Here is a 23,868-nt window from a genome sequence, read left to right as displayed (position 1 = left end):
TAGCACTCAAGGTATGAAATATCTAGTTTTTCCTCCATCATTAACAGATAAACAAGCGTCCAGATACTGGATTGTTGCGTTTGTATTCAACAGTGTGAAACAACCATTCATCGGATAAAAAGTATTTCTTCGGCCAGTCTTTAGAAATCAGAAGGAAACTGCTGGAATCCCAAATTGGCTGAATATGATTTTAAAAAAATTAATGCTGTAAAACATGCAATTAACCTCATAAATGAGCACATTAACATGACTGCCCTAATCTTAACCCTAACAAAGATAACCACTGATGTACATTAATTTATTGAAAAAATGTATAGAAATATTAGCTGAACAGAACTCATTCAATAAATATCTATCAAACCATTAATAAACATTATGGTCAATACTTCTTTATTTTGATTGCAACTGCAAAGCTGTGAATGCATTTGTGCAATTTAGGTCCTCCTCATTAGCTAATGCAGTATTCTTTTATTTTTATTCAACAAAAATAATAGTACTCACGAACTTGATTGAGCATGACTGATATCAAGGTTTTTTTATTATTGAAGTAAAAGCTCCTTTACAGAATAAACAGGGACTTTTCTACTCAATAACATAGCAGGAAGTTCTCAATGTCAATAAGGAATGTCAACATCCACATGAATGCTCATGCAAAAAAAGTTGATGGTGGTATCCCTGTTAAGCATTTGCTCCCAATCAATCATTAGTGCCTAAATCGACCAATTTAACTGTTTTTATCAAGTGCCAAAATGCACGGCGGAGCTCGGAGCAAAGAGTTATAAAAAAATAATTATATCTTGACGACAAATCAAAACAAAAAACAAAACACAGACAGAAATCTAATGTTGAATGACAATGTGTGATGATGTACAACCTCAGAAGCATTGCACAGAGCATACTGAATTCAAAATGTATAGTCCTTATACCGTTCGGTTAGGATCAGTATTGAGAGTACTCCTTGGTTTGAAGTTTAGCAACAATGCGCTCCAGTTGCCTCTTAGCCTCGCACTGAGGGAAGTTGCCCATTTCGTAGTATTGTGGAGCGATTTTCACCAGCCTACAGGAAGAGACGGTACACAGAATGTTTACTAACTTTCTCCCTTCTTTGTTGCAAAAACATTTACTCTTTGCCAACAATGCACAAACAAATTCTGCATTTGCATGTTTTAGCTTACCATTCGGGTTTTATATCAGTGCAGGTGCGGATGTAGTTCTTGGTGGTCAGCACAAACTCATTGTAGAGAACCCACTCGGGCTTGTGGTCCAGTACGGTGGAAGGGTGCAACTGGACCACCTGGTTGTCCTTCACAGTGAGATAGTGGCCGGTGCGCTCCAGGTGAGCAACCTGATAAAACCAGACACGCAAATTAACAAATAAATCAACCACAAGCAAACCAAATGCGCACACGCTGACGTTTCTTCAGGCACCTACACAGGCAGTGTGAGGATGTCGAGATTAACCCGGGCAATCAGTCTCAATAAACGGCCGACTCAAACAGAGACGTCGAGAATGCAACTCCCGGTAATTCGTACACCAAGGTGCAAATTTGTCTCACCAGTAAAGGTTAATGTTGACAAATATTTCAATATTAATGGAGTAATTCAACTAGTCAGGTCACTTGTTTCAGGTACCCTCTTCCCGGAGAGCGACTCGATAAAAACGTCATTTATTTGCGCTACGTGGGACGAAAATTGCCTTGATTTCTTGTATGCATTAAATGGTCACACTTTGATAAAAAGCCTTGCATTACATTAGCAAGCCTCAGTGATTCTGCATTCCCAACAGACACGGTATCTTTTAATTCAGACAGAGAATAAGAGGAGAAATCAAGCTCTACTTTAAAACTAGCTGTACTTTAGTTTAGGATTAAAAAAAAACTAAAGTGGACAAAGACTTAACTAAATCCTTAAGTTGGAAGACCATCCAAGGATGTTCTATAATAAATGATCATGGCTAGGGTTTTAGCTGTGAGGGCACACCCCTTCAGCTGTGACTATGTTCAACTCTACAGAATTGTTGATTTGGCCGTCTGTCATTTTGACACTGAGGGTGATCTGTTGTAACTGGTCCAGTCTTTACCAACTACAAATAATTTTCTCATATACCAATGTTTATTATAAAATGCTCTTAACATGCTGTTTAATAGGCCTAAATTCTAAATGTAGAAAAAACAGTTTCACAAACCTGGTTTGAATGGTCGGAGTTACTGAATGTATGACTATTTGCTGCATTCTCGTTTTCTGAAGCGTTTCAGCGATTTTTTTCATTTTTGCCGCTCGCCATGTTTCTGCTTCTGTTGTTAAAATAACCGTAGCATTTTACGTCTTTAGCAGGAGAGCACATGGAGCCGAAAGGGCTTGAATGAAGCGCATTTGGCACTAGATAAAAACATTAGAATGACCATAACCATAAACAGCCCTGAGCGCTTGTGGAGTGAACAGCTCCGTTGTTTTGACGTGCTGCTCGCTTTAAAATGTAGTAACGGTAAAATGGTGCTACAGTTGTCATTTTGTCTGGCGGTCCAGCTGGATCGTGCGATCTGCTATTTGAGGATGCCTGCTCTAGGCTGAAGACATTGCCCAGGATAAAAAGAGGAAAATAGCAATGGACATTACAATTTGCCAAAAATATATGTCTTTGCACAATATCAGCAACTGCAATTCAAAACACTCTGCACTCAAAACCTTAGCAGGACTGAAGCAGCTTATTAGGTTGGGTTTTTCACATTGTTTAATAACCTGTAAACTGTCACCCTCCCCCTTTATGAGCATAGATCTGAACTTAAATGGTTGTAATTCATGAAAACCATTCATTCAAAAACTTAAATGGTTGTAATTCATGAAAACGTTTGAATATTGACCTAATATTAGTCTCTTTTTAAAGACCTTTAGCAGATTATTGCAGAAGTGCAAGCACTTCCAAAAAAAAGGTTTACAAAACCATTTGGAATAATTTGGAATAAAAAAATAAAATAAAAAAACAGCCATATGTCAAACCTAGTTGTGATCCAAATTGTTTTTGGTATCACAAAAATTTAGCCCATTAAAAAGGTTTTAATGTACTGTTTCCATTACGCAATTTCAAATAGTTTTCAGTAATTATTTTTGAGTGTTTAATCTATCAATTGATATCTACTTTATGATGATTACTAAAATGTGTGAAGGAGAAAAAAACAAAAAAAAAAAGCGTACCAACCATCCCGCTATCAGGACACTGACAGTTAACAGGTTCAACAAATGTAAGTGAACATTTTTGGCACATTTATAGACAGACACACACCTGCATGAAGAACCCGGTGACTAGAGCTCGGCGAATGTTGATGTAGTAGTCTCGGCTGGTGAACTCTGTGCTGCGTCGTGGCAGGTTGAAGCGGTCCATGATGCGTGAGAGCTGCTGCCGCACGTTATCAGCCGACATCAGTGAGCGGTAGTTAACGAAGTTATCGTAGCACCACTGCACTGACTCGTGGTCTTGGAATAGAATGGTTACACATTAAAACCAGGTTAAGGGCAACATACAAGCAGACCTGAACTCAGACCAGCACTGCAAAATCATCTATGAACTTCTAAATCGCTAATTATTGCGTCACAAAGTGGATTTGCTAAAAAAAAACTAATTTTTCTCTTTTCAAACTAATTTTTCCAAACACTTTTCCATATCAGTTACTGACAGGCCAAACAAAGTACCACCCCAAACTCAAGCCATTGGTTGTGCCAATGTTGTCAGGATGTTCAAACAAACTGTCTCAGAACCACATGCTTCTTGCTTTCGTGGGAATCAAGCAATAAATGGCTTGCTTGACTTCAGAAATATTTACACGTCACCTTTTAAAATCATCGTCTAACGATGACAGAACAATATATACATGTAGAGTGTTACTAGGAATCCAAGAAATATTGTGATCATACCAGCTATTGGCTCATATTGTTTAGTTGGAAGAAACGCAACCCTCAGAGACCCAGAGTAGCAGAACTGCAACATTTGTATGAAGCAATTAAATACCTAATTGTCATTAAAAGTGGGTAACACGTACAAGAAGCTGACACTCTAGAATTGACCACAACCACGGTTTTTGTGAGGAAATTAACTGAATTTTTCTATTTACAAAGTATTTAACATCTAATATTTTTCTTATTTTACTTCTATATAAATACATTAAAATGTCAAATACTGATTTTTTTTTATGCTGAAATACTGAGATTTTATGACAGTACACTTACTGTTTGAAATATATTACTTTTCAATTACATCTGTGTGCTGAATTGTGTTGTGAACAAAATTTTTCACTTAAACTTTGTGTATTGAAAAACAGTGGTGAAAACCCTAAATGGCCAGCGCTGCTATACCCCAATGCAAATTCTGCCTAAAAAAAATGGTTTAAATAACCAATGGCTTCCTTAAGGGGTGAAAAAAAGATGCATCATGAATATCAAAGGTTTGGTCACTGAGTGTTAACTGTAGACAAATTTATGCGATTGGTTCTAATTTAAAGGGTTTATACAACTTACACAACCAAATTCACTGGACTTTTTTGTACTGACAAATTAAAATGCTGTAACATGAAACTTGTCAGCAGCATCACATGAACACAAACATACTCATGATTTTTAGAATGTTTCAAATAAGCACTGGCTACCAGTGAGACGAGTGAGATGCAAGAAACCCCATGAGAGTTTGAGAAAATATGGAAGCTAAAGTGAGAAATGAACTGCACATAATTCGCTGTGCCTTTCAGAACGGTTTTAGTACCATGGTGCCTCGAAGGCACTGATTTTGATGAAACAAATTACGATTTTCAGCCACCTACAAAAACAACCTGAAATTAGTTGTAATAGATTTAGGCAATTAGGCTAATTAAAAATGGGGGGAGGGAATCATTTCACATGAGTATAAGATGCAAGTGTATGTGTGTGTGTATACGTACTCTGTTTAAAGGCGTGGTAGACGTTGAGCAAGGTCAGGTGGTCCCCGTCGATGTGGGCAAACCTCATTTTGGACTCGTCAGCTGCCTTCTTGGCTTCGGTGGGACGCACAAAGCACTGTGGGACTAAACAAGGTTGGTATGGGCCCCAACATAGCCGCCCATAGGGATGAGTCAAGCGTTCACCCAGACAGGACAAAAGGCCTAGTTCTGAGGCTAGAGCACGGCACAGGGTAGACTACACCAAATGGTAGGACGGGGTGGGGGGAGAGCTTCTGCTTTCGGCTTTTCGTTTCGCCTTTTTGGAAGAGAGAAATTATTGCAGTGGAAATTAAGCTAAACCTGTGGCCTGATCATTTTTCTGGGGGGACGAGGTCACTCGACAGAGTCAAACCTGACTGACGTTCATTTAAAATACATGCTGCCATTTACACAAAAATAAATAGGCCTAAATTTATTTATTTGAATTGCATTTACATTTGTTTGGATTGCAGTTTTGAACGATTAAACATTTTGTAATGAGTTCATTATTAAAATATGAATAGAAAAATTTCACAGTATAGTTAAACAATGTCATGATTTTTTGAGTGCAGAAAGCTTTCCCGTTTCATTTATGATTGACGAATATGCGTCACGTTAAGTTTTTAATTAAGATTAAATAAAAAAAATTGTTTATTAAATTTGTTAAAACTTGGTAAAATTTGATATGCAATTCAAATACATAAATCTTAAATTTAGTCCTAAAGAAAAAGTAAATTATTTTAAATATTTTTAAATATTAAAATACATATATTTATATATTTTAAATAGGAAACTGTGAGGTTCATGTTTTTTTAGGTTTTTTTTAGGTTATATAGGACCTGATTTGGAACCCAGAATTGTTTGAAGGGTTACTCGGGTCAGTTCAGATCTGTCAAACAAAGCTTGAACCTCTAAAGCGCTAGTAAGTGATAGCTCTTAAGCCAGGGGTGTCCAAAGTTTGTCTATTCAAATATATTACATGTCCCGCTGCGCATAATTTACAAATCATGCAGTTTCACAATGTCAACGCAAGGTGACAGCACTACATTTTTGGCCAGGTGTAGCGGTAAACCGTGAGTGAATACAATTTGATAACTAATTAAGTGCTGCCATTTCCGTTGTGTGAGGAACCTTAAACGCGCCAAAAGTGGATCAGCACTACTTGTTTGAACCGCACCACATAGACCATTTATTAAGTTTGATCAAATGAGTTTACTCGCTGGGCACAACACCGCTCTGGATCACGCTACCGATAAACAGCGCAGTGAGATCCAGTGAGAAGCGTTCCAGTTCGGTGCAGAGTTCTCTGATAAAAGCACAAATGTCTTGGTGATTTAAACTAGTTTAAAGCCAGATGAAATAATGCTGACATTCTCCAACACTGATGCGAAAAATAGGAGAAAGATTGTGCCACAACAATCCATTTAGAAGGTGTTTTCAATCCACAACATCGAATCTGGCCTCCTTTAAACAAAGTTTGGACTAGTGTTGTCACGATACTGAAATTTCCAACTTACGATACCTTGAAAAATAGAAATATTTGATGCCATTTTCAATACCATTGGGGAAGACTGACTATATTCACCTGAATACTCGGCAAAATGGGCATTTTGACAATTTTTTTAAATGTATTTGACCGTTTAAGTGCAACAAGCCACGGAAAATAAGTCACTTTGGTACTCGGTGGTGTGCGCGCTTTTGATGTGAGCATGAATCCATGTGGGAATTACTAAAATTATGCGCAATACAAGCACTATTCAACAGGGGCGAACGAGACGAGTGAGTGAGAGGAGGGTTGTGTGCGTCAATTCACTGTGGAAGGGAAGAGAGCGAGAACGTGCAGCTGGGATTGGTGTATCAATACTGCAGAAAAAGAGTATTGGAACCGTTTCAGATATTTCAGTATCGACAGGTATCGAAATATCACAACACTAGTTTGGACACCCCGGTCTTAAGCGGTTGTACTTTACTTTACATCTTTATGTCCTACTCTCCCCCACCCCTCTGCATCACAGACATTTAATAGCTCAAGCACCATTCTGATTTGGAAGTCTTACAGTGCGACACATTAAGAGACTTGACTGTTTGCGAGTCCTTCCTTTGAGAGTCGTTCTATATAATGACTTCAGCCAAGCAGCTAAAAGCATAAGCAGACTGTTTATGCAACCATTATGATTAACTTGGCTGGCAACTTCAAATTGTGGATATGTAGACAATAAAACAGGAGACTAACATCTTTTTGTTATTTTGTCCTGAGCATATTCAGACACACTTCTGCTACAAAGCATTAATATTTCATAGTCTGTTAGATTTCATAGCCATTCTTTGTCTAATAATTCATATGCAGGGGTCATGTGTGTACATGAGCACATACTACCTGATAACATTGCGGTGATGGACAGGATCTCATTGGAGCAGTTGAACTCGCAGCTGGCGATGACCATCTTGGCCAGCTGAGGGTCGAGAGGGAACTCAGCCATCATGGAGCCCAGCTCCGTCAGGTCACCGTCGTCATTCAGTGCGGCAAGATAGTTCAACAGCTCCAGGGCTCGCATCAGGGTCTCAGGAGCTGCCAGAAAAATATTATATTACAATACAATAATAAACTGTGAAATGTTTGTAAATTAAACTATGCCACTGGAAAATGCCATGGGTAGTTGCCAGGTTGTTGGAGGTGTTATGAGTAAGTGTGTAAGAATGACAAAAATTATATTTTTGTTGAACAATAATTGGACAATATTTTGTCAATTGGCCCTTAGGAGTGTGCCACCGTCCACGATAACACCAGTATAAATTTTTACATGATCTCAAAAAGTGTCATATCGCGATATCAATGATACAGGTCATCAATTGATGACGATATCAATATCAATGACATATTAGCACTTTAGCATGTAGATTGTATGAGTAGCCTAAATGAATCCACACAGATTATACAAATCAAATCAATCATTTTAAAACTTTCTCCGAGACACAAATTCACAAACCCTGTGAGTGTTCAGCGGTGCTCTCTCTCTCTCTCTATCTCTCCATCTCTCTCCCTCCAAGCGCTGCAAGTGTCGATACTACACTCTCGCGTTTAGTAGTCGGGACATGACGGAACTGTGACTTGCACAATCGGGCCAGCAGTGCATCGTAACTAAAGTCTATAATTTTCGCCTCACAAACAGCTTGCGAGTAACAAAAGTTATTTTTCAAGGATTATATTGCTTGAACAAGAAAAAAAACACGCAAAATTATTTCGAAATTCCGGTCTTGGTTAGTATACTCGTAAACACAGTCGGTTATGTCTTAAATAATCATAAAACGCGTGTGACAGACAGTATAATGAGAACAGTAATGGATCCGTGCACTAGCTCTAAAAGTGACAGCAGCCATATGTGTCTGTCATTAATGCTGTCATCAAAACAACAAAAGATAGCTTTAATTGTAAGGAATCAGAATTAATAGCCTATGTATTTAATTTAGTCAGGACTCAGGACTAAAAGACTATCATTTGATTACATTCAGTTTCTGTAGTATTTCTGAATACTAGTGTTAGACCTAACCAAAAACTTCTCTTTATTTGTATCTATTATTTGTATGCATTTTTGCTACTTTTTTCAATTTAATTCAAAGATTGAAATCAAGCTTCCTTGTGTTGTCTAAAGTCTTAACAAACTTACCCCATTGTAAAAACGCAAACATTTATGTGAGATCAATGCAATTAAAAAAATCTATTTTTTTTCCTATATCATCATAAATATCATTATCACAAATATTCTTGAAATTTCATGATATAATTGAGGCTATATCACTCACCCCTAGGTAGGACCATCTGTCATTTTTGAAATTATGAAAACTAGGAACGTTGTTAAAACAACAATTACAATATTATCATAGTTGATGCATAACACTCATTCTAAACCAAAGCATGAGCAAAAGTAATATGGGATACTTGCATTAGCTACATTGGAGGTATATAAAAAAGCAACATAAGAGGCAAATGAAAGCCATCGGTTTGCAGTAAAAACATTGTGGCTGTGGTCCCCTGGACAACAACTAACTTTTAATTCAAGACAAAGGGGGCTAATTTTTCATCTGACATGCAAGCAGTTCCAAACAGCAGCGCCACTAATTCAATTATAGGGAGGAAGCTCTACTTAATGCATCAACACTGGTCACACACCAACAAATTCAATTACTGACCTTTGGCTCTAGAGAGTTTGGCTCTAATGACCAGTTGCATGTTAACTGAAAATTAGCATTGCCTAAGGTTTGGAGAAGTTTGCTGAATAGGATGAAAGACTGCGGCTGTCTTTATCAATGAGTCAGGAAAACTTCATTTAAAGTGCAACAGTCAGTTTGTTATTATAAATAAGTATTGATCTCGTATATCAGAAATATTTTTTTTTTTAAAGGATGTAGCATTTACTTGTGCAATGCTAGTAATGCAAGTAATCCGTTTTGGGAAATAATTAAGTATAGATGCCATGCAGTGAGCCCGCCTGGAAAAGTAATTTACACTGCGGACACCACATCAGAAATGAACTATAACAGGGGAACGTGCCGATGTATTAACTGAAGGCAAATCAATGAGAAGGAAAGCTAAAAGGTACATTAAAGTAAGGAAAGTTTAAGTGAGTATTTGGCAAATGTCACCAGGCTTCCATCAGCCTCATCCAGTGCTACAAATTCCTGCTGTTTTCATTTGGCCTCTTGTGTGCCAGATTGAGTGAATCTAATCCCATGCTTACTGAATACAGGTAAACAAATTACATAGATTTACTACTAGTGAATTATTAATTATACTCATGAATTACTACTAGTCGACAAGAAAAATCTTATTTGTAGGCAGCCCTAAACGATACTGAATATTGTCTTTTATATTACAAATCCATACATTTAGTTACGTGGTTTTAAGTAGTCAAATGTATCAGTATTTCAAGTAGAAGAAAGCTTTAATAAGACAGCATTTTAAGGGTGACTTTAGAGATCTTTAAGGTCATGAACCGTTCAGAAAAGATGATGAGCCAATCACAAGGAAATGTTCCAGTCGTTACTATTCAGCGACTACAAGTCTGGTCATCATGCAGTTTTAATGAATTTCCACATCAGTCTTCATATAGCATAAAAGCAATTACACGATCAAAGCAAAGACTCAGAAATATCAGTCCGTTTATATGAGGAAGTGTGCTGCCCCATAACACAGAACCATATTACAGTATCAGACACTGAGGAACAAACTCAAAACTTTATTCTATACCTGGTGGGTCCATGAAGTCAAAGTGCACTAGGTCATCGATACCAAGCTTCTTGAGCTGTAGCACCACAGAGCCCAAATTCGACCTGAGAATCTCAGGGTATGTGTTATCCTGACAAAAGAAATGAGGAAAAACAGAGAAAAAGGAAAACAAATTAGCTGATGTTTTCTATTAATACTCTCAAGTTGCAGCTCATGAGGAAATATTCAAACTCATTTAGTTGATATGGACATTTTCCATTTGTACGCGTGTACAAAAAAAAAGGCTAGAAGTGACCAGAAGTACTAAAGACTTGTGAAGGAACCAGTGTCTGGTTTGACCACTGAGTCCATCTGTTGTTTGATCAACAAATGACCCAACCAACATCGCTGGCATATAATCAAATCGCTTCCCAGATGCCTACAGCAGTAATGATCCGTTACACAAACCTGCATCTCAGTCTTGTAGGCCTTCTCGGTGTAGAGCCGGAAGCACTTTCCCGGGCGCGTACGTCCAGCACGGCCGGCTCTCTGCTGGGCTGAAGCCTTACTAATAGCCGTCACGAGCAGCGACTCGACTCGAATGCGAGGGTTATACACCTGTGCGACGAGAAGGAAAGAGCTGTGTGAATAATAAATGCACACCATTGCACCACAGCAATATGCCAAAGCGAAGCCATCCTTCATCTCTGACTGGACTACATGTATGACAGCAGCAGCTGGGCTAGGGAAATGTCAGCAGAATAAATAACTAGCTTTTCCATCTCAAGTCGCTGTCAGAGCACCGCCACTGGGTTTATCTGGGGATTTCAGAAGCAAGAGAAACAGATGATGGGGTGAGATTAGACAAGTGAGGAAGAGAAGAGAAGACTAACCTTTTGCTTGGCAAAGCCAGGATCAATTACAAACACCACGCCATCGATGGTCAGGGACGTCTCAGCGATGTTTGTAGAAACCACAACCTATGAGAGGCGAAACATTACGGTCAAGACTGAGATCAAACAGCTATTGACCAATAAATAAATAAAAGCAAAAATCGAAGTCCATCTACTTTTTGAACAAGTTGTACAAGACACTCTAAAATGACCCGGATGCCTATGCATAACATTTAAAAGCAGCAAGTATTTTGACATTTCTGCAGAAAGGTGCTTGCCTGAGCTAAACTCACTGCCACAATGGAACTTGGGTGGTTGACAAGGTGTTGCTATGCAGATAGGTTGGTGTTCTGAGTGGTTTAAGTATGTTTCAATAAAAATGCAAAGATGTTCTAAATGGGTTTTAGATAGTGATGCACCGATGTGAAAATTGTGGCCGATTCCGATAACCGATATTAATATTGCTGTTATGGCCGATACCGGTATTTACCGATGTCGATATATCTCTGTATAGAAAACACATTTTTATGATAATCAAATAAAAATCTATTTTCCAAAACACACATGCATTATATTGCATTGCATATAATGTGTGCTGGTCAACTTGTCTAAAATTAAGAAACCCCTAAAAAAACAGTATAAAAAAAAACATAGGAACATTGTGTATAGGATAGGCTACTTAATTTATTATTCCAATATCCAAATATGATACTAAAAAATACCACAGGGAAAAGGGCTTCTATTTGTGACGTGCTGTCTTTGCGTTTGAACATTGCACATTTTAAACAGGACACGCATTAACTGAATAAATGTTAGCCAATACAAACATATTTATAGAAAACAGTTGACAATGAATAGACAGGAGTCCAATTATAGCATAACGAATCACTTATTCTAAAAATAATAACAAGTAGGCTATAAGACGAATCCGACATATGGGCTGTGTTAACAGTAGGCAAAAACGTCCGTCATTTAACGAATTTTAAAAACACGGATGGATAATACAAAATGCTTTCTGACATTTTGACAGAAAAAAACAAGCAAGAACAAAATTTAAACTTAGCCTGTCAATTTTTCATTTTACAATTATCTTCTCTCTCTGTGTGCGTGCGTCCGTGAGAGAGGATCTACTTTTTAATCCATAAGTAACGAACGCGCTAGTTTTCATACAAAATAAATGTAACATAATTAGGTAGGCTACTTTAGTTATTATTAACACAATAACGTAACACATGAAGGCTACGTTTCTCAACACTGAGAATGAATAAATAAACGGCCGTTTCTCCACTCGCGCTTATAGTAATCCACAAATCACACGTGCTGTCACTTTTGAGAAAAATCTAATTCGAACGGGTATCAAATATCAAGCAATATATTCAAATAGCCTATCTACGAGTCAAAAAACGATCAGTCAAAAATGAAGAGGAAAAAAAACATAAGTCGCACTGGACTGCGTTAATGTTACGGATGGCACAGTTCTCCGTTATGGACGTGAGCGCTCTGAAAGCGGCACTAAAAGACTGCTTTAAAACTTTCACAGAGACCTCAAACAGAAAGCACAAAGCCTGTATTTAAATTTAATTTCGTTTTGCATTAATTGCATCTTAATTTTGATCAATGTTTCATCAACCAATTGCCTGGATTTAAATATAGTAAATATAGTAGAAAATATTTAATCAGGACACGGAGACGACGGCGCGTGAACCTGGAGCGCGTCTCATAAATGAAACGAAACCTACGTGCCTCACAGACCTGAGAGATATATAGAAAGCTTGAAATGTCTATTTTTAAACAGAACAATTCAAAACGAAAGAAAACAGACTGCTCTCTGCTTATGTCATCTGTATGAAATGTGTATTTCTCTCAGGCGTTCACTACTGCAAAGATCGCAAGTCAGCATCGTCAACTTCATCTTCAACTTCACACGTCAAATATCGGCCCGTTCACATCGGCCATATTTTGACATCGGAACGATACCGATACCGAACGATAAATTCAGAGTACTCAATTTTTTTAAATCCTCTACAGCAATTTACCCGTTTTGTTGAGTACCCAGCAAAATACCGGAAGTGGAAATTCCACGGACAAGAATCCATTAACTGTTAGATAATTTTCTAAGGCTGCACACTGTATGAACAATTTAAAAAACATACTATAGCAGAGTGCTATTGTAAATTCACAAAGGCTGCAATTCAATTAAATATATGCCCTGCAGGTTTAATATAAACATTTGAATATTAATTATTATTAGTTTAATATTATTTCCAAGCCTGTAGGTTACGTGCCCCTCAGATCGGCACCGTTCACACAAACAAGTCTCAAAATAAAAGTTTAAACCCTCACTCTGATTTTACATGTTTTGATGTCCACATATTCTTGTTCAAGATATTGCAGTGGCTGTAGCATTTCTATTGTAAACAAGAGGCCAAATAATAAAGATTCAACTTTTTTTTTATTTAAATGTCGTATTGCCAATATTAAACAAGGATTTGATCTGATGCATTTTAACACTTGTTCTATAAAATCATGATTGCTTGCTTTTGATATTTTATTTGAATCAAAAATTATTGCCCCGTTATTATTTATGTATTTAAGTCTTTTTAAAGGCTATTGTTTGCTTGGGTCTTTTTTTATTACAACAAAAAATATCCGCTTACTCGATTACCAAAATAATCATTAGTGACAGCCATAAATATCACTTCACTTAAGTTACACAAGTTGAGAAATTATTAATGTTAATTGCAAGTGTGTGGGACAAATTATGTAGCCAAGTTGAATACTTGGCGTAAAGTATTTATTCAAATCTCTAACCACTCTCTACACCAGCAGGGTTGCTTTTTTTAGTACATTTCATTGGTGATTAGACTCTTCTGCACTGATCTGGGCAAACAAAAAAAAACAAAAAAAATCTAATTAAAGAAAAAAGTTCTGTTGTAACTGGAGAGGGGGTGAAAAAAAAAGCACACAAAAAAAAAAATCAGTGGGAATTAAATCCTTAAAGACACTTCAGTGAGCTGTCGCAAGCTGGAAGACTAATACAACCCAACAGGGAAGTAAGGCAACAGTTGCTGCAATCAAGTCAAATTGGGAGTGTGCTGGCTGAGCCGGACTGCTTTCCGCCGAGCAGCCCGTCCAGACACATTACTATTGCTCTTTTTGGCGGCAAGATACATGTCTGTGCACAGCACGTAGCCATCTTCCCCTCCCTGGAGAAGCACACATCTAAGAAACTGTATTATTAATGCCACGTCTCGCTTCTTCGCTCTCTCTGTCCCTTTACAGTACAGGTGGCCTTCATCATGTGTGGTATAGTGACATATTGAATCATCTTTGAGCTAGAGACTGTGGACTGTCTTTGATGCGCTGAGATGATCTGAGATGAGCCCCCCAGAATCTGAGCAGCCCCCAGAGCTGTGGAAGGATGTCGTCAATGACAAAAGAAGGTGTACATTCATAGAGAACAATAGTTTTGAATGTCGCTCGCATGCAAGTCATGGATTAAATGACTGGAGAAGTGTGGTGTCTGTCTTGTCACCGGAAGATCAGGTTATAACCATTTTATTAAAATTTGCAAGATCAAAAATAAATCTTGAAAAAATACATTTAAGAAAATGAAATATGCATGGATGCATCATTCATAATAAGATTAATAAATGAATAGGGTGAATTTCCATTTCTTGCCAACTGAGTCTCTATGATATTCTGGTTCCTAAATGTGGCTCAGGTTCCCTCTTTCGATTAAAATCAATGGGATTTTTGCACCTTTTTATCAAAAAGAATTCAGATGTCTTGCAGCGATACGCACATAGTTTGAGTTATAAATAATGCCTATAGCAAAAAACAAGCACTGAAGTTTAATTCATTAGGTTAGGGATTTATTTAAAATCCTAACCTTAAGTGGGAGCAATAGTATTATAAGTGTTTCCTTTAGCAAGCTCCACTAAAAAAAGGTTTTGCCATGTTTTGCTATGTATATTTGCTAAATGTAAATTGAGTTTCATAATTTCTGGCCTCTATTACTAACAGAAAGCAAATAATAGAGAGAAAGCTTATATATTTCATGTAATTCAGCCTCCTCAAAATGCCTTTCAGGCACTTAAGTCCTACTTTTATAAGTGGATTTCACTCTAGCCACAAAATGATTGGCTTCAGAATTTATTTATTTATTTTTTACTCTATTCATGGAGCCTTTGACCTGATGTAATTCAGCTGCTGAAAAGAATCATCTACCTATATATTCATAGAAAGGCCGGGAGAATTTGCTGAAAAAAGGCCATCTGGAGTCTGGAGACTGGGGGCCACGACCCAATGACCACAGAGCGTGCTCCTAACAGACCACTGAATGACAGCGGGGTCCGGAGCGCTCCAGACATGTGATGAAAAGAAATGAGGGTTCCTAACCAGTCTGCATCCTTTCAGAAAATAGGGCCACCTGGGAAAGACCTTTGAGATGAAATATATTCCAGAGTGGTAGCCATGGAAATTATCGAAAGGTGAGCACCATTGGAATGAATTTCACAGCAAAAACACTAAATGCATTACAAGTACTTAGACATACTCATTGAACCATGAGGTGTTGAGAAATTGCATCTTTTAGGAAGCAATGATCCATAAGCAAGTGGTCTGGAAAAAAGTTGGCGGGCTGACTGAACAAGGTTAATACCAGCAACATTTCACATGAATAAGTGCAATTTCAATTCTCTCGAATGAGCCTCTCATTCAATGTTCATTTTTGGTAAAATACCTCAAGGTAGAGACATACACTACATACCCTACTGGTCATAAGATTGGAATAATTAAGTCTCTTATGGACACCAATGGTTCACTTATTTGATTGAAATCACAGTAAAATAGTAATATTGTGAAGTATTCATTTAAAACAACCATTTTCAATTTTAATATATTTCAAAATGTAAATCCTGTGGTGACTAAGCTGAATTTTCATATATTTATATATTATTATCAATGTTGAAAACAGTGTCAATATTTGTCAATATTACTGTTTTTACTGCATTTTTGATTAAATAAATGCAGCCTTGGTGAACATATTGTGGAACAGACTTATTTCAAAAGCATTAAAGAAATCGCAACTATCCGAAACATTTGACTGGGAGTGTAAGTTTGCAAACGGTGACAAATGCTTTTGCAAGTGCATTTTTGCATTGCCGCAGTGGTACTAAGTCTCTGGTGGGTGATAGAGCCTTACCTTCAAATGTTTGTGCCATTAAATCGGATGTACTGCTATCCAGGTAATTAGCTATAAACATGTCCGACAGTTTTACCTTGAGAATTTTTTTAACTTGTTCCACCATGACAGCAGTTGACCAGACAGAGTCGCTCGCATTTTATATTCAAAAAGATAAGGGAAACCCTGCCTTCAATCACACTGAATTAAAAGTGACTATGGAAACCATGGCAATTGCAAATAGACCGAGACTATTCTCATCTGTCTGTTTCTGTACTGAACTAAACAGACATTTCGTCAGCAATAGCGCAATTCCATTGTGCCTCGAGGTTTTTAAGCTGCATGAAGGGAAGGATATCCAAAAATCATCATTACTGGGCTGTATCGACAACTTTTAAAACAGACATGTTATATGACAATCCTTAGAGTGAAGAGTGGCATATCAAATGTTTTGACTAGAAGCAAAGGTATGCCTGAACATGGTCTCTATCAGGCTAGAAGGGTCTAAATACCTCGCATTCTGCACCATCTGGAGGAAGAACACTTTCTATCCAGAACCGGTTGTTAACAAGCAAGATTTGCCACCTAAAGCAGATATTCATTAAAGATTGGTTTGGGTGGTTAACGCACACACGGCACACTCACAGTCTCCTAAATTCTTCCATAAGCCTCCATTCCTGCAGACAGCACAAGGGAGATCTTACCACATCCCATTTAAATCAAGAATCAACAAGAATGTTGCTTCCGAAATTTGCCACAGTCCTCAATTCCCATACATGTGACTGCTGAGTGTCACATGAAGTTAAATCCCATCTAATAAATCCATGCACATCAGCAGTGCAATAGGGCTGTTGGATTTGTCCTCAAGGAGGATGTGAATGCACAGGTGCGGATCTCAAAATCCACACACGCACCCCGTATCTGCTAAAGGTGGCTTATATGCATTGTGTTTAATATATGCCAGAGGGTGTGAAGAGTTGACATTTTTACAAGGTAATCTGAGCCTATCCTTATGTACTGCTGCCACAGAAGGACAGAAAAACAAGGTGCCAGAAAAATAAATAAATGAGACACTGTACAGATACTGCACACTCAAAAAATGATTTTTGCTGCTTGTTCAAATTACTTGATGCAACAAACCTTTAACATTCTATCACAATGTATATTGACACACAATGTCACCTGTAAAGTGCTGCATGACAACCATGATGTTGTATGTTGCTTCACTCAAGGAGCAATAACTGTGCTAATGCCAGTATTGAGACCATAATAATCTATAAATAATAATAAACGATTACCTTTAGCATGTAAGTTAACCAACACAGGAGCTTAAATGTATTAAGTTCCAGGTAATAGGTAAACAACATATTGTAATTTAGTTTAACGATGTACTAAAATAAACAAATGACAATACGAACTAGGGATGCTAATGTTTAATTGACGATCGATTAATTGTCGATAACTTCATAGATAAAACTCATCGATGGACGATTAAGTAAGCTCATCGTTACGAGTGCATAGTTTCGAGGTGCGTGCGACTCATGCACAAAACACGTGCAGCAGACATGAGGAAAAGTGAATCGAGTTTGCCATAGTTGCGTATTCTAAATGTACCATGTCTTCAAGTCATGCAATGGATTAGGTAGGTTAGCCGTTTATTTCGAAACAATTATCCAAGGGTCCAAAAAAAACCTTCCAAACAAGTGATTTTACTTAGCATAAGAACTACTTGTGTAAACTCCACAATAAAAGTACATAGAATAAACAAGTAATAAGATCTTGGTGGATGAGTGATCTTCCAGCACTGTTTTAACTGTGCGCTCCTATTCTATGGCGCGTAGTAAATCAAGACCTGTCAATCTTGAGTGATCGAACCAATCCAAGAGTGCTCCAGTGGTAAAATGGTGTTCGATTGGTCTCTTCACATTGTCCCTACCCACTATATCCACCCGCCACACCAGAGATCCTTCTTCCATTGGTTGAACTATCAAATAAAGTTGGAAAACACTGCGTGATCATCCTATTGCTTAAGCCAAGCAGCATGTGACGTCACTCCGTGATCTACGCATCGTTTTATGTTGTGTTTGGGCTTATTCGAGACCAACTACTATGGTTTACTAATATATTAATAATGTTCAAACAAGTTACAAATAAAAATGCAGCGCAAAAGCATCGTGTATACTGTTTACAGGTGCGTCAGCGGCGCTTTTTCAAACAAATACTTGGCACAACAAACAAATGTGCTTGTATTCTGCAAGTTGAGACCTTTTCAATGATATATAACTTATGTACAATGATTTTACAGATCACATTTTAATGTAAAACTTTTTCTTTTTTTTTACACTATGAAAATAGAGCACATCTAGTGTCGGCAAATTTAAAAGCACTTGATAAGTGGTCATATTCCCTATATTTATTGTAAAACAACAGCTATTTTTGGTTAGTAACAGCTAAGTGGTTGTTAAGTAACGTGATAACTTAGCCCCCACGCTTCGGATTTAAGAGGTTACGGTTAACGGATGAATTGATTAATTGATTGTTAATTTAAAAAATGACCGATTATGGGAATCAATGTAAATAGACAATCCTAAAAGGAAAAACAAAATTACTATAACTAAAACAGAAAATATAAATATTTCAAAATATTAATTAAAAAAACTATAATATTATCTCTTTAATACTGAAACACTAGTTGGTTAAAAAAACATTGCGTTGGAAAAAAAAACTTGTATGGACCTAAAGTAATTGCATGGGAAGGTTCTTAATTTAAACTATTTTTTGAGGGGAGACATTTTTAGTTACTTGTATCCGTTAGTCTGAAATTTTCACAAAAAATATTACATTATATATTTTTCCCATCCAGAATTTTTTTTTTTTTTTTTCTTCAATTGGACCCAAAAGCCACCAAACAAAAACACTGTAACAAAACCACAATGTTTAAGTTCATTAAACTATTCTTTTGAGCTCATGGAAAGTAGCTGGAGGGGAAACATGTTTTAGTTACTTTTATTTGTTAGTTGAGCTTTTGACTAAAAATATGACATTATATATTTAAAAAAAAGAATCATTTCGATAAATAGCAACAAATCAAATAAAAATGTCATGAAAATAATTTGTTTTAAGGGTTTTTTTGTTGTTGTTGTTTTAAATAGAACAGTTTCTGAACAAGCAGTTCTCTGTCCCCAACATTATTTTGCATCACAAGGGTTGCTGCATATTCACATCAGCCCCTATGAATCCATGTTCACTTTCATTTTCTTCTGAACAGTGCAGGCAAACAGCGGCGGTTCTTTGAACTTCTGAAGCAGCTTATGCCCTGGCTTACGAGTAATCAAACCTCAGAGAAACCCAGAGCCTCTTTAAACATGGAAGTGGTCAGGGGAGAGATGAAATGACACAATGCCCTAGTGAAGAGGAATGGACGAGGCAGATACTTGATATCTGAAGCAGGCGGATACTGATGCAGTTTGGTACATCAAAACACAAACCAGGCATGTGGCGAAGACTTTGTTAAGGCTACAAATACAGCCATCAAGTTGAAGGAACAAGAATGAGGAAATTTGCGGATCAGTGAACGTTTGCGTTCGCTCATTAGGACATCAGTAATCTTTGCCAGCAATAATGACAAGCGGATCGGTTTCTGTAGGGGAAGCTGGGGCGATGACTCATTAATCAACTCCTCATCAGATGTTCAGCTAAATGTTCGCAAACTCATAGCTGATGATCAGTTATGATATTCTGTCAGATCTTTGGCCAGTCACGCAGACGTCCAGGTGCTTTTCATACTGTAATCGTCAGGGTTGTTTGAGAGAAGTGAAATGGGAATAGATAAAACAAAAGGATGATTGCGTCTGCACAACCTCCTGCTAAGAGTAAAGGATGACGGATGATGAAACTCTTTACAGTGGATGAGCTCTGATAAAACATCTACAGTGAAACTCATTCTTTCAAAGACAACATGCCAAAAATGGAAAAATGGAAAGTCAGGCGACAGACGGGAAGCAAAACAGGGAGTGAAAGCAAACGGTCCAAAACAGACTACAGAAAAAAATAAGATTACTGCTCTAACACTTTTCAAATGATAGAAGGATGAGTAAATATCCTTTCCAAAATTTGAGAAAAAAAAAGTCATATGCTGAAAAAAGCAGCATATGTTATGAGTCATTGCTTCACCAAAGCTAAAGATGGAAGGGGAGAAAAAAGAAAAACCTAATTTCCACCATTCCTTGCTCCTCATTCTTCCCTCTACAGACAAACTTGAGTCATTCTCTCATCCTCTTCTTTTTTTTTTCTAAATGTATTAAAAAGGCTACTGTGCCAATAAGAATATCAATATTTTGATTGTTTGATACAATATTCCACTGACAAAAGTGAAAGGGATAGTTGACCCAAAAATTTGTATCAAATACCCTCCTTACGTTGTTCCAAATCCATTAGAATTTTGTTCACTACTTTTATGATTTCTTCTTGTATTTTTAATGCATGGAAGCTTTGAATAAAATAGACATTCAATGCATGGGGAAAAATTCTGAAAATATCTTCATTGTGTTTCAAGGATGAATGAAAGACTGGAGTAATTTTTAAGTCGTTTTTCATTTTTAGGTAAACTATCCCTTTCACGTTTGTCTTTGAGATATTTTGATTCTTTGATGCAATATTTCAAAGGAAACCACAGAGGGACTAAATGCAATACCTTTCATGAAAATACTGTGTTTGGAGCAGTTCAAAACACAATCTAGTTCCATGTATGTATCGTGATGCGTGGCGGTGATGTTTACCTTCCTGCCGATGGCGCCGCTTGGTTTGCGTGGTGGAGGTGGCTCAAAGATCCTCTGCTGCTGCTGTGGTGGCAACGTGGAGTAGAGCGGGATGATTTTGATGTCACCAACCTCAGGCCCGAGATCGTCAATCTCTCGTTTGATCCGTTTGCAGGCTTCATCGATTTCCTAGAAATGTAAACAGACTGACGTTAAAGACCACAGACTGAGAATCACTAAGTGCCAAAAGACAGACATTATTGGTGCATCAATTCAATAGAATTACTACACATTAGGAAAAAATTGCCTCTACATTGGGATTTTTTTTTTAGGATTTCCTAAGAAATTTTTCACTCAGAAATTGCTAGTAAATTGCTAACAAATACTTGCAAAGAAAATGCAGGTAACATTTGATGAAACAAATTGTAGAAGTAGAAAGAATTTAAAAAAATATTTTTTTGACATTTTACAGTAAAGTTATATTTTTTTTTGCAAAACTCCAAACGCATACAATATACTGCAGTTTCCAGCTGAAATAAACACTACAGTGGCAAGAAAACACCAACAACTTATTCCTTTTCACACAAATTATGATTATAGGTGCAGAATATGAATTAATAAAGACTTATTCTAGCATAGTTCCTTGCACAATACTATGTTATGACCTCAAAAGGTGATTAACGTGTAAACTAATACATTTTGACTCACTGGACACTTTTGAAAGTGGCTTGAAACATGCAATTAAGCAGCAACGTAATATTTTGCAGATTATTTCACAGGCACGTTTTTTTTTTTCCCAATGAGCCTGGGTGATTTTATTATGAGAGGTTAGTCTAGGATGGCTTGTATCTTTCTATCCAGAAAATGGCTAGTTTTTATTTATTTTTTCTTCAATTGGACCCAAAAGCCACAAAACAAAAACATTGTAACAAAACCACCTTAGATTAGACCACCATTTTGAAGGATGTTTCAAGTATTTTTGTCCATACAGCAAATGTCACTGGAGTTCAATGTTGTTTTGGACTCCACTGACTTCCGTTGTATAGAAAATAGCTTATGTTACACACAAAAAAAGTCAGTCATATACGTTTGGAATGACTATGAATGAGTAAATGATGAAAATTGTCATTTTTAATGAACTGTCCTTTAAAAAAAAAACAGAGAATAGGGTGTTTTGACAAACAGTAATGATTTGTGTAGTCTGCCCTCTATGTCCAACTTCAACTCGTATCAACTGATTCTGGATCAGCTTAGTTTATTTTACAAACATCATTAACTGCTGAATCAGTTCCCCAAAGCTGGAAAACACCAGAATCACTAAGGCTTGGGTGGTTTAGTTGCGGTACACTTGACATGCCAGTTGTGTCGACCGAGTGAGAAAACGAAAGCTGGAGTGCATAGCGCTTGGGTAAGATTCCTATGGCTGCGCTATCAACAGCGGCAGTCACAAGGGTATGTGTACACTCACACGCAAGCTTTATTATTCCAGATGGCAATGTAGTAGGGCTAATGTGAGATGAGAAAGCTGCAATGATGCATAACCAGGAGCAAATCACAACAGATCAGTTAAGTGATGCTGAACGTCACAAAACTTGTGGGCTTGAGATCTAGAAATACATGACAGTCGTCACAGCAAATTAGAGATAGCACTGATCCAACCAGCTCAAATCTGTTAAAAAAAAAAAAAGTACATAGTGAAGCACAAACCATTAAAAAGCTACACATTTTACAAGAATGTGTCAAAGTTAATCTAGACCACTATTACTAAATGCCTTCTCTCACGAGTCAGAGAAAATATTCACTACATTCACAAATGAAGAATGCTCAGCATTTACTACAAAGCTTTGTCTTCATGCATGAGCACATTAAGCTCATCACAAGTGGAACAGACCTACTGATTTCAAAGTCACAGCTTATGCAGTACTGCCATCCTCAGGTCAAAGTGAGTATTGCGACTTAAACAGGAAAGAGATCAACGATAAACAGTCAAGCAATGATCTCTACAAAAACTTCAGGCTGTTATAATAAAGCATTAATCGATATCAAGACATGCACTGTGACATCAAAAGGCCCTTAACATCTCAGAGACATTTTACTTGAAACTCTTTCATTGCGCATCTAAGCAGCCATAGCCGATCATTTGTCCATAAAAGCATTAAAGCTCGTAAGCGCGCTGATATCCCAGGCATGGTAGTCCACGCACGCTCTGCATTGCTCCCTAGGGTACAATATGTGCAGAAAATGGCGCCGGTGGCCATGTGCATCTTAATCAAAGCTCTGCCACAACGGTGCAGGACAAGGCAAATCTGAATGGATTGATCAAATTAGCCAAAGTATTAATAGTCCATCAGCCCTTGGGAAGCGGCAGCTGTCAGGAGGACTGCTATCCGTGCTGCCAAGGCGCCGGGGAGAGAGGGACACGCGGTTGTGCCAATGCAGAAGAGCCTGCACCTGGAGCAAGGCGCCAAATCCAGATCCCTCGCTTCTCACAGCGGGCATGATACAATACTGGAGGAAAATATTTTAAATGGACCCTTTAATCTACATGCTGCAGATGCAAATTAGCTGGCACAGATCTAAAGGAGAAAACTAATCTTAATCAGTGGTAATTTAGACCTGATTTGAACGAGCAAAGTTGAACAAATAACTGCAACTGTTTTTTTTCTCTTTTTGAGAAAATGTGTGGTTTAAAACTAATTGCTATTTGCAAGTTTGCGAAAAGCCTAGAGAGTTAAGTCATTTGTTTCTTCTGCAGAGTCTCATTGCATTAACGGGAAAGATAAAGAACCCTTTCATCCCCTAAAATGGAGTGGACAAACTAAAATGAGGCACCTTAAAGGGATAGTTCATCCCATGATTTACTCATCCCCAAGCCATCCTAATTGTA

General features: G+C 37.5%; 1 protein-coding gene across 2 annotated transcripts in view; it reads right to left on the bottom strand.

The window, feature by feature from the left end:
• Window positions 1-509: 509 nt before the first annotated feature.
• dhx15 (DEAH (Asp-Glu-Ala-His) box helicase 15) overlaps window positions 510-23,868 on the bottom strand; it is a 38,204-nt gene continuing 14,845 nt past the window's right edge. For both annotated transcript variants that reach the window (XM_084109514.1, XM_084109513.1), the window contains exons 6-14: window positions 21,003-21,170; window positions 11,040-11,126; window positions 10,615-10,764; window positions 10,189-10,297; window positions 7,321-7,512; window positions 4,926-5,048; window positions 3,281-3,471; window positions 1,176-1,345; window positions 510-1,057 (exon numbers count right to left, since the gene is read on the bottom strand). In XM_084109514.1, the coding sequence (XP_083965640.1) occupies window positions 940-1,057; window positions 1,176-1,345; window positions 3,281-3,471; window positions 4,926-5,048; window positions 7,321-7,512; window positions 10,189-10,297; window positions 10,615-10,764; window positions 11,040-11,126; window positions 21,003-21,170 (1,308 nt within the window). In that variant the 3' untranslated portion in view covers window positions 510-939. The remainder of the gene's footprint in view (window positions 1,058-1,175; window positions 1,346-3,280; window positions 3,472-4,925; window positions 5,049-7,320; window positions 7,513-10,188; window positions 10,298-10,614; window positions 10,765-11,039; window positions 11,127-21,002; window positions 21,171-23,868) is intronic.

Source organism: Abramis brama (genome assembly GCF_963993115.1).
Source record: "Abramis brama genome assembly, chromosome: 3".
Taxonomy (NCBI): Eukaryota; Metazoa; Chordata; class Actinopteri; order Cypriniformes; family Leuciscidae; genus Abramis; species Abramis brama.
The sequence above is the reverse complement of the archived record's forward strand: the minus strand, read 5'-3'. Positions and strand labels throughout refer to the sequence as shown.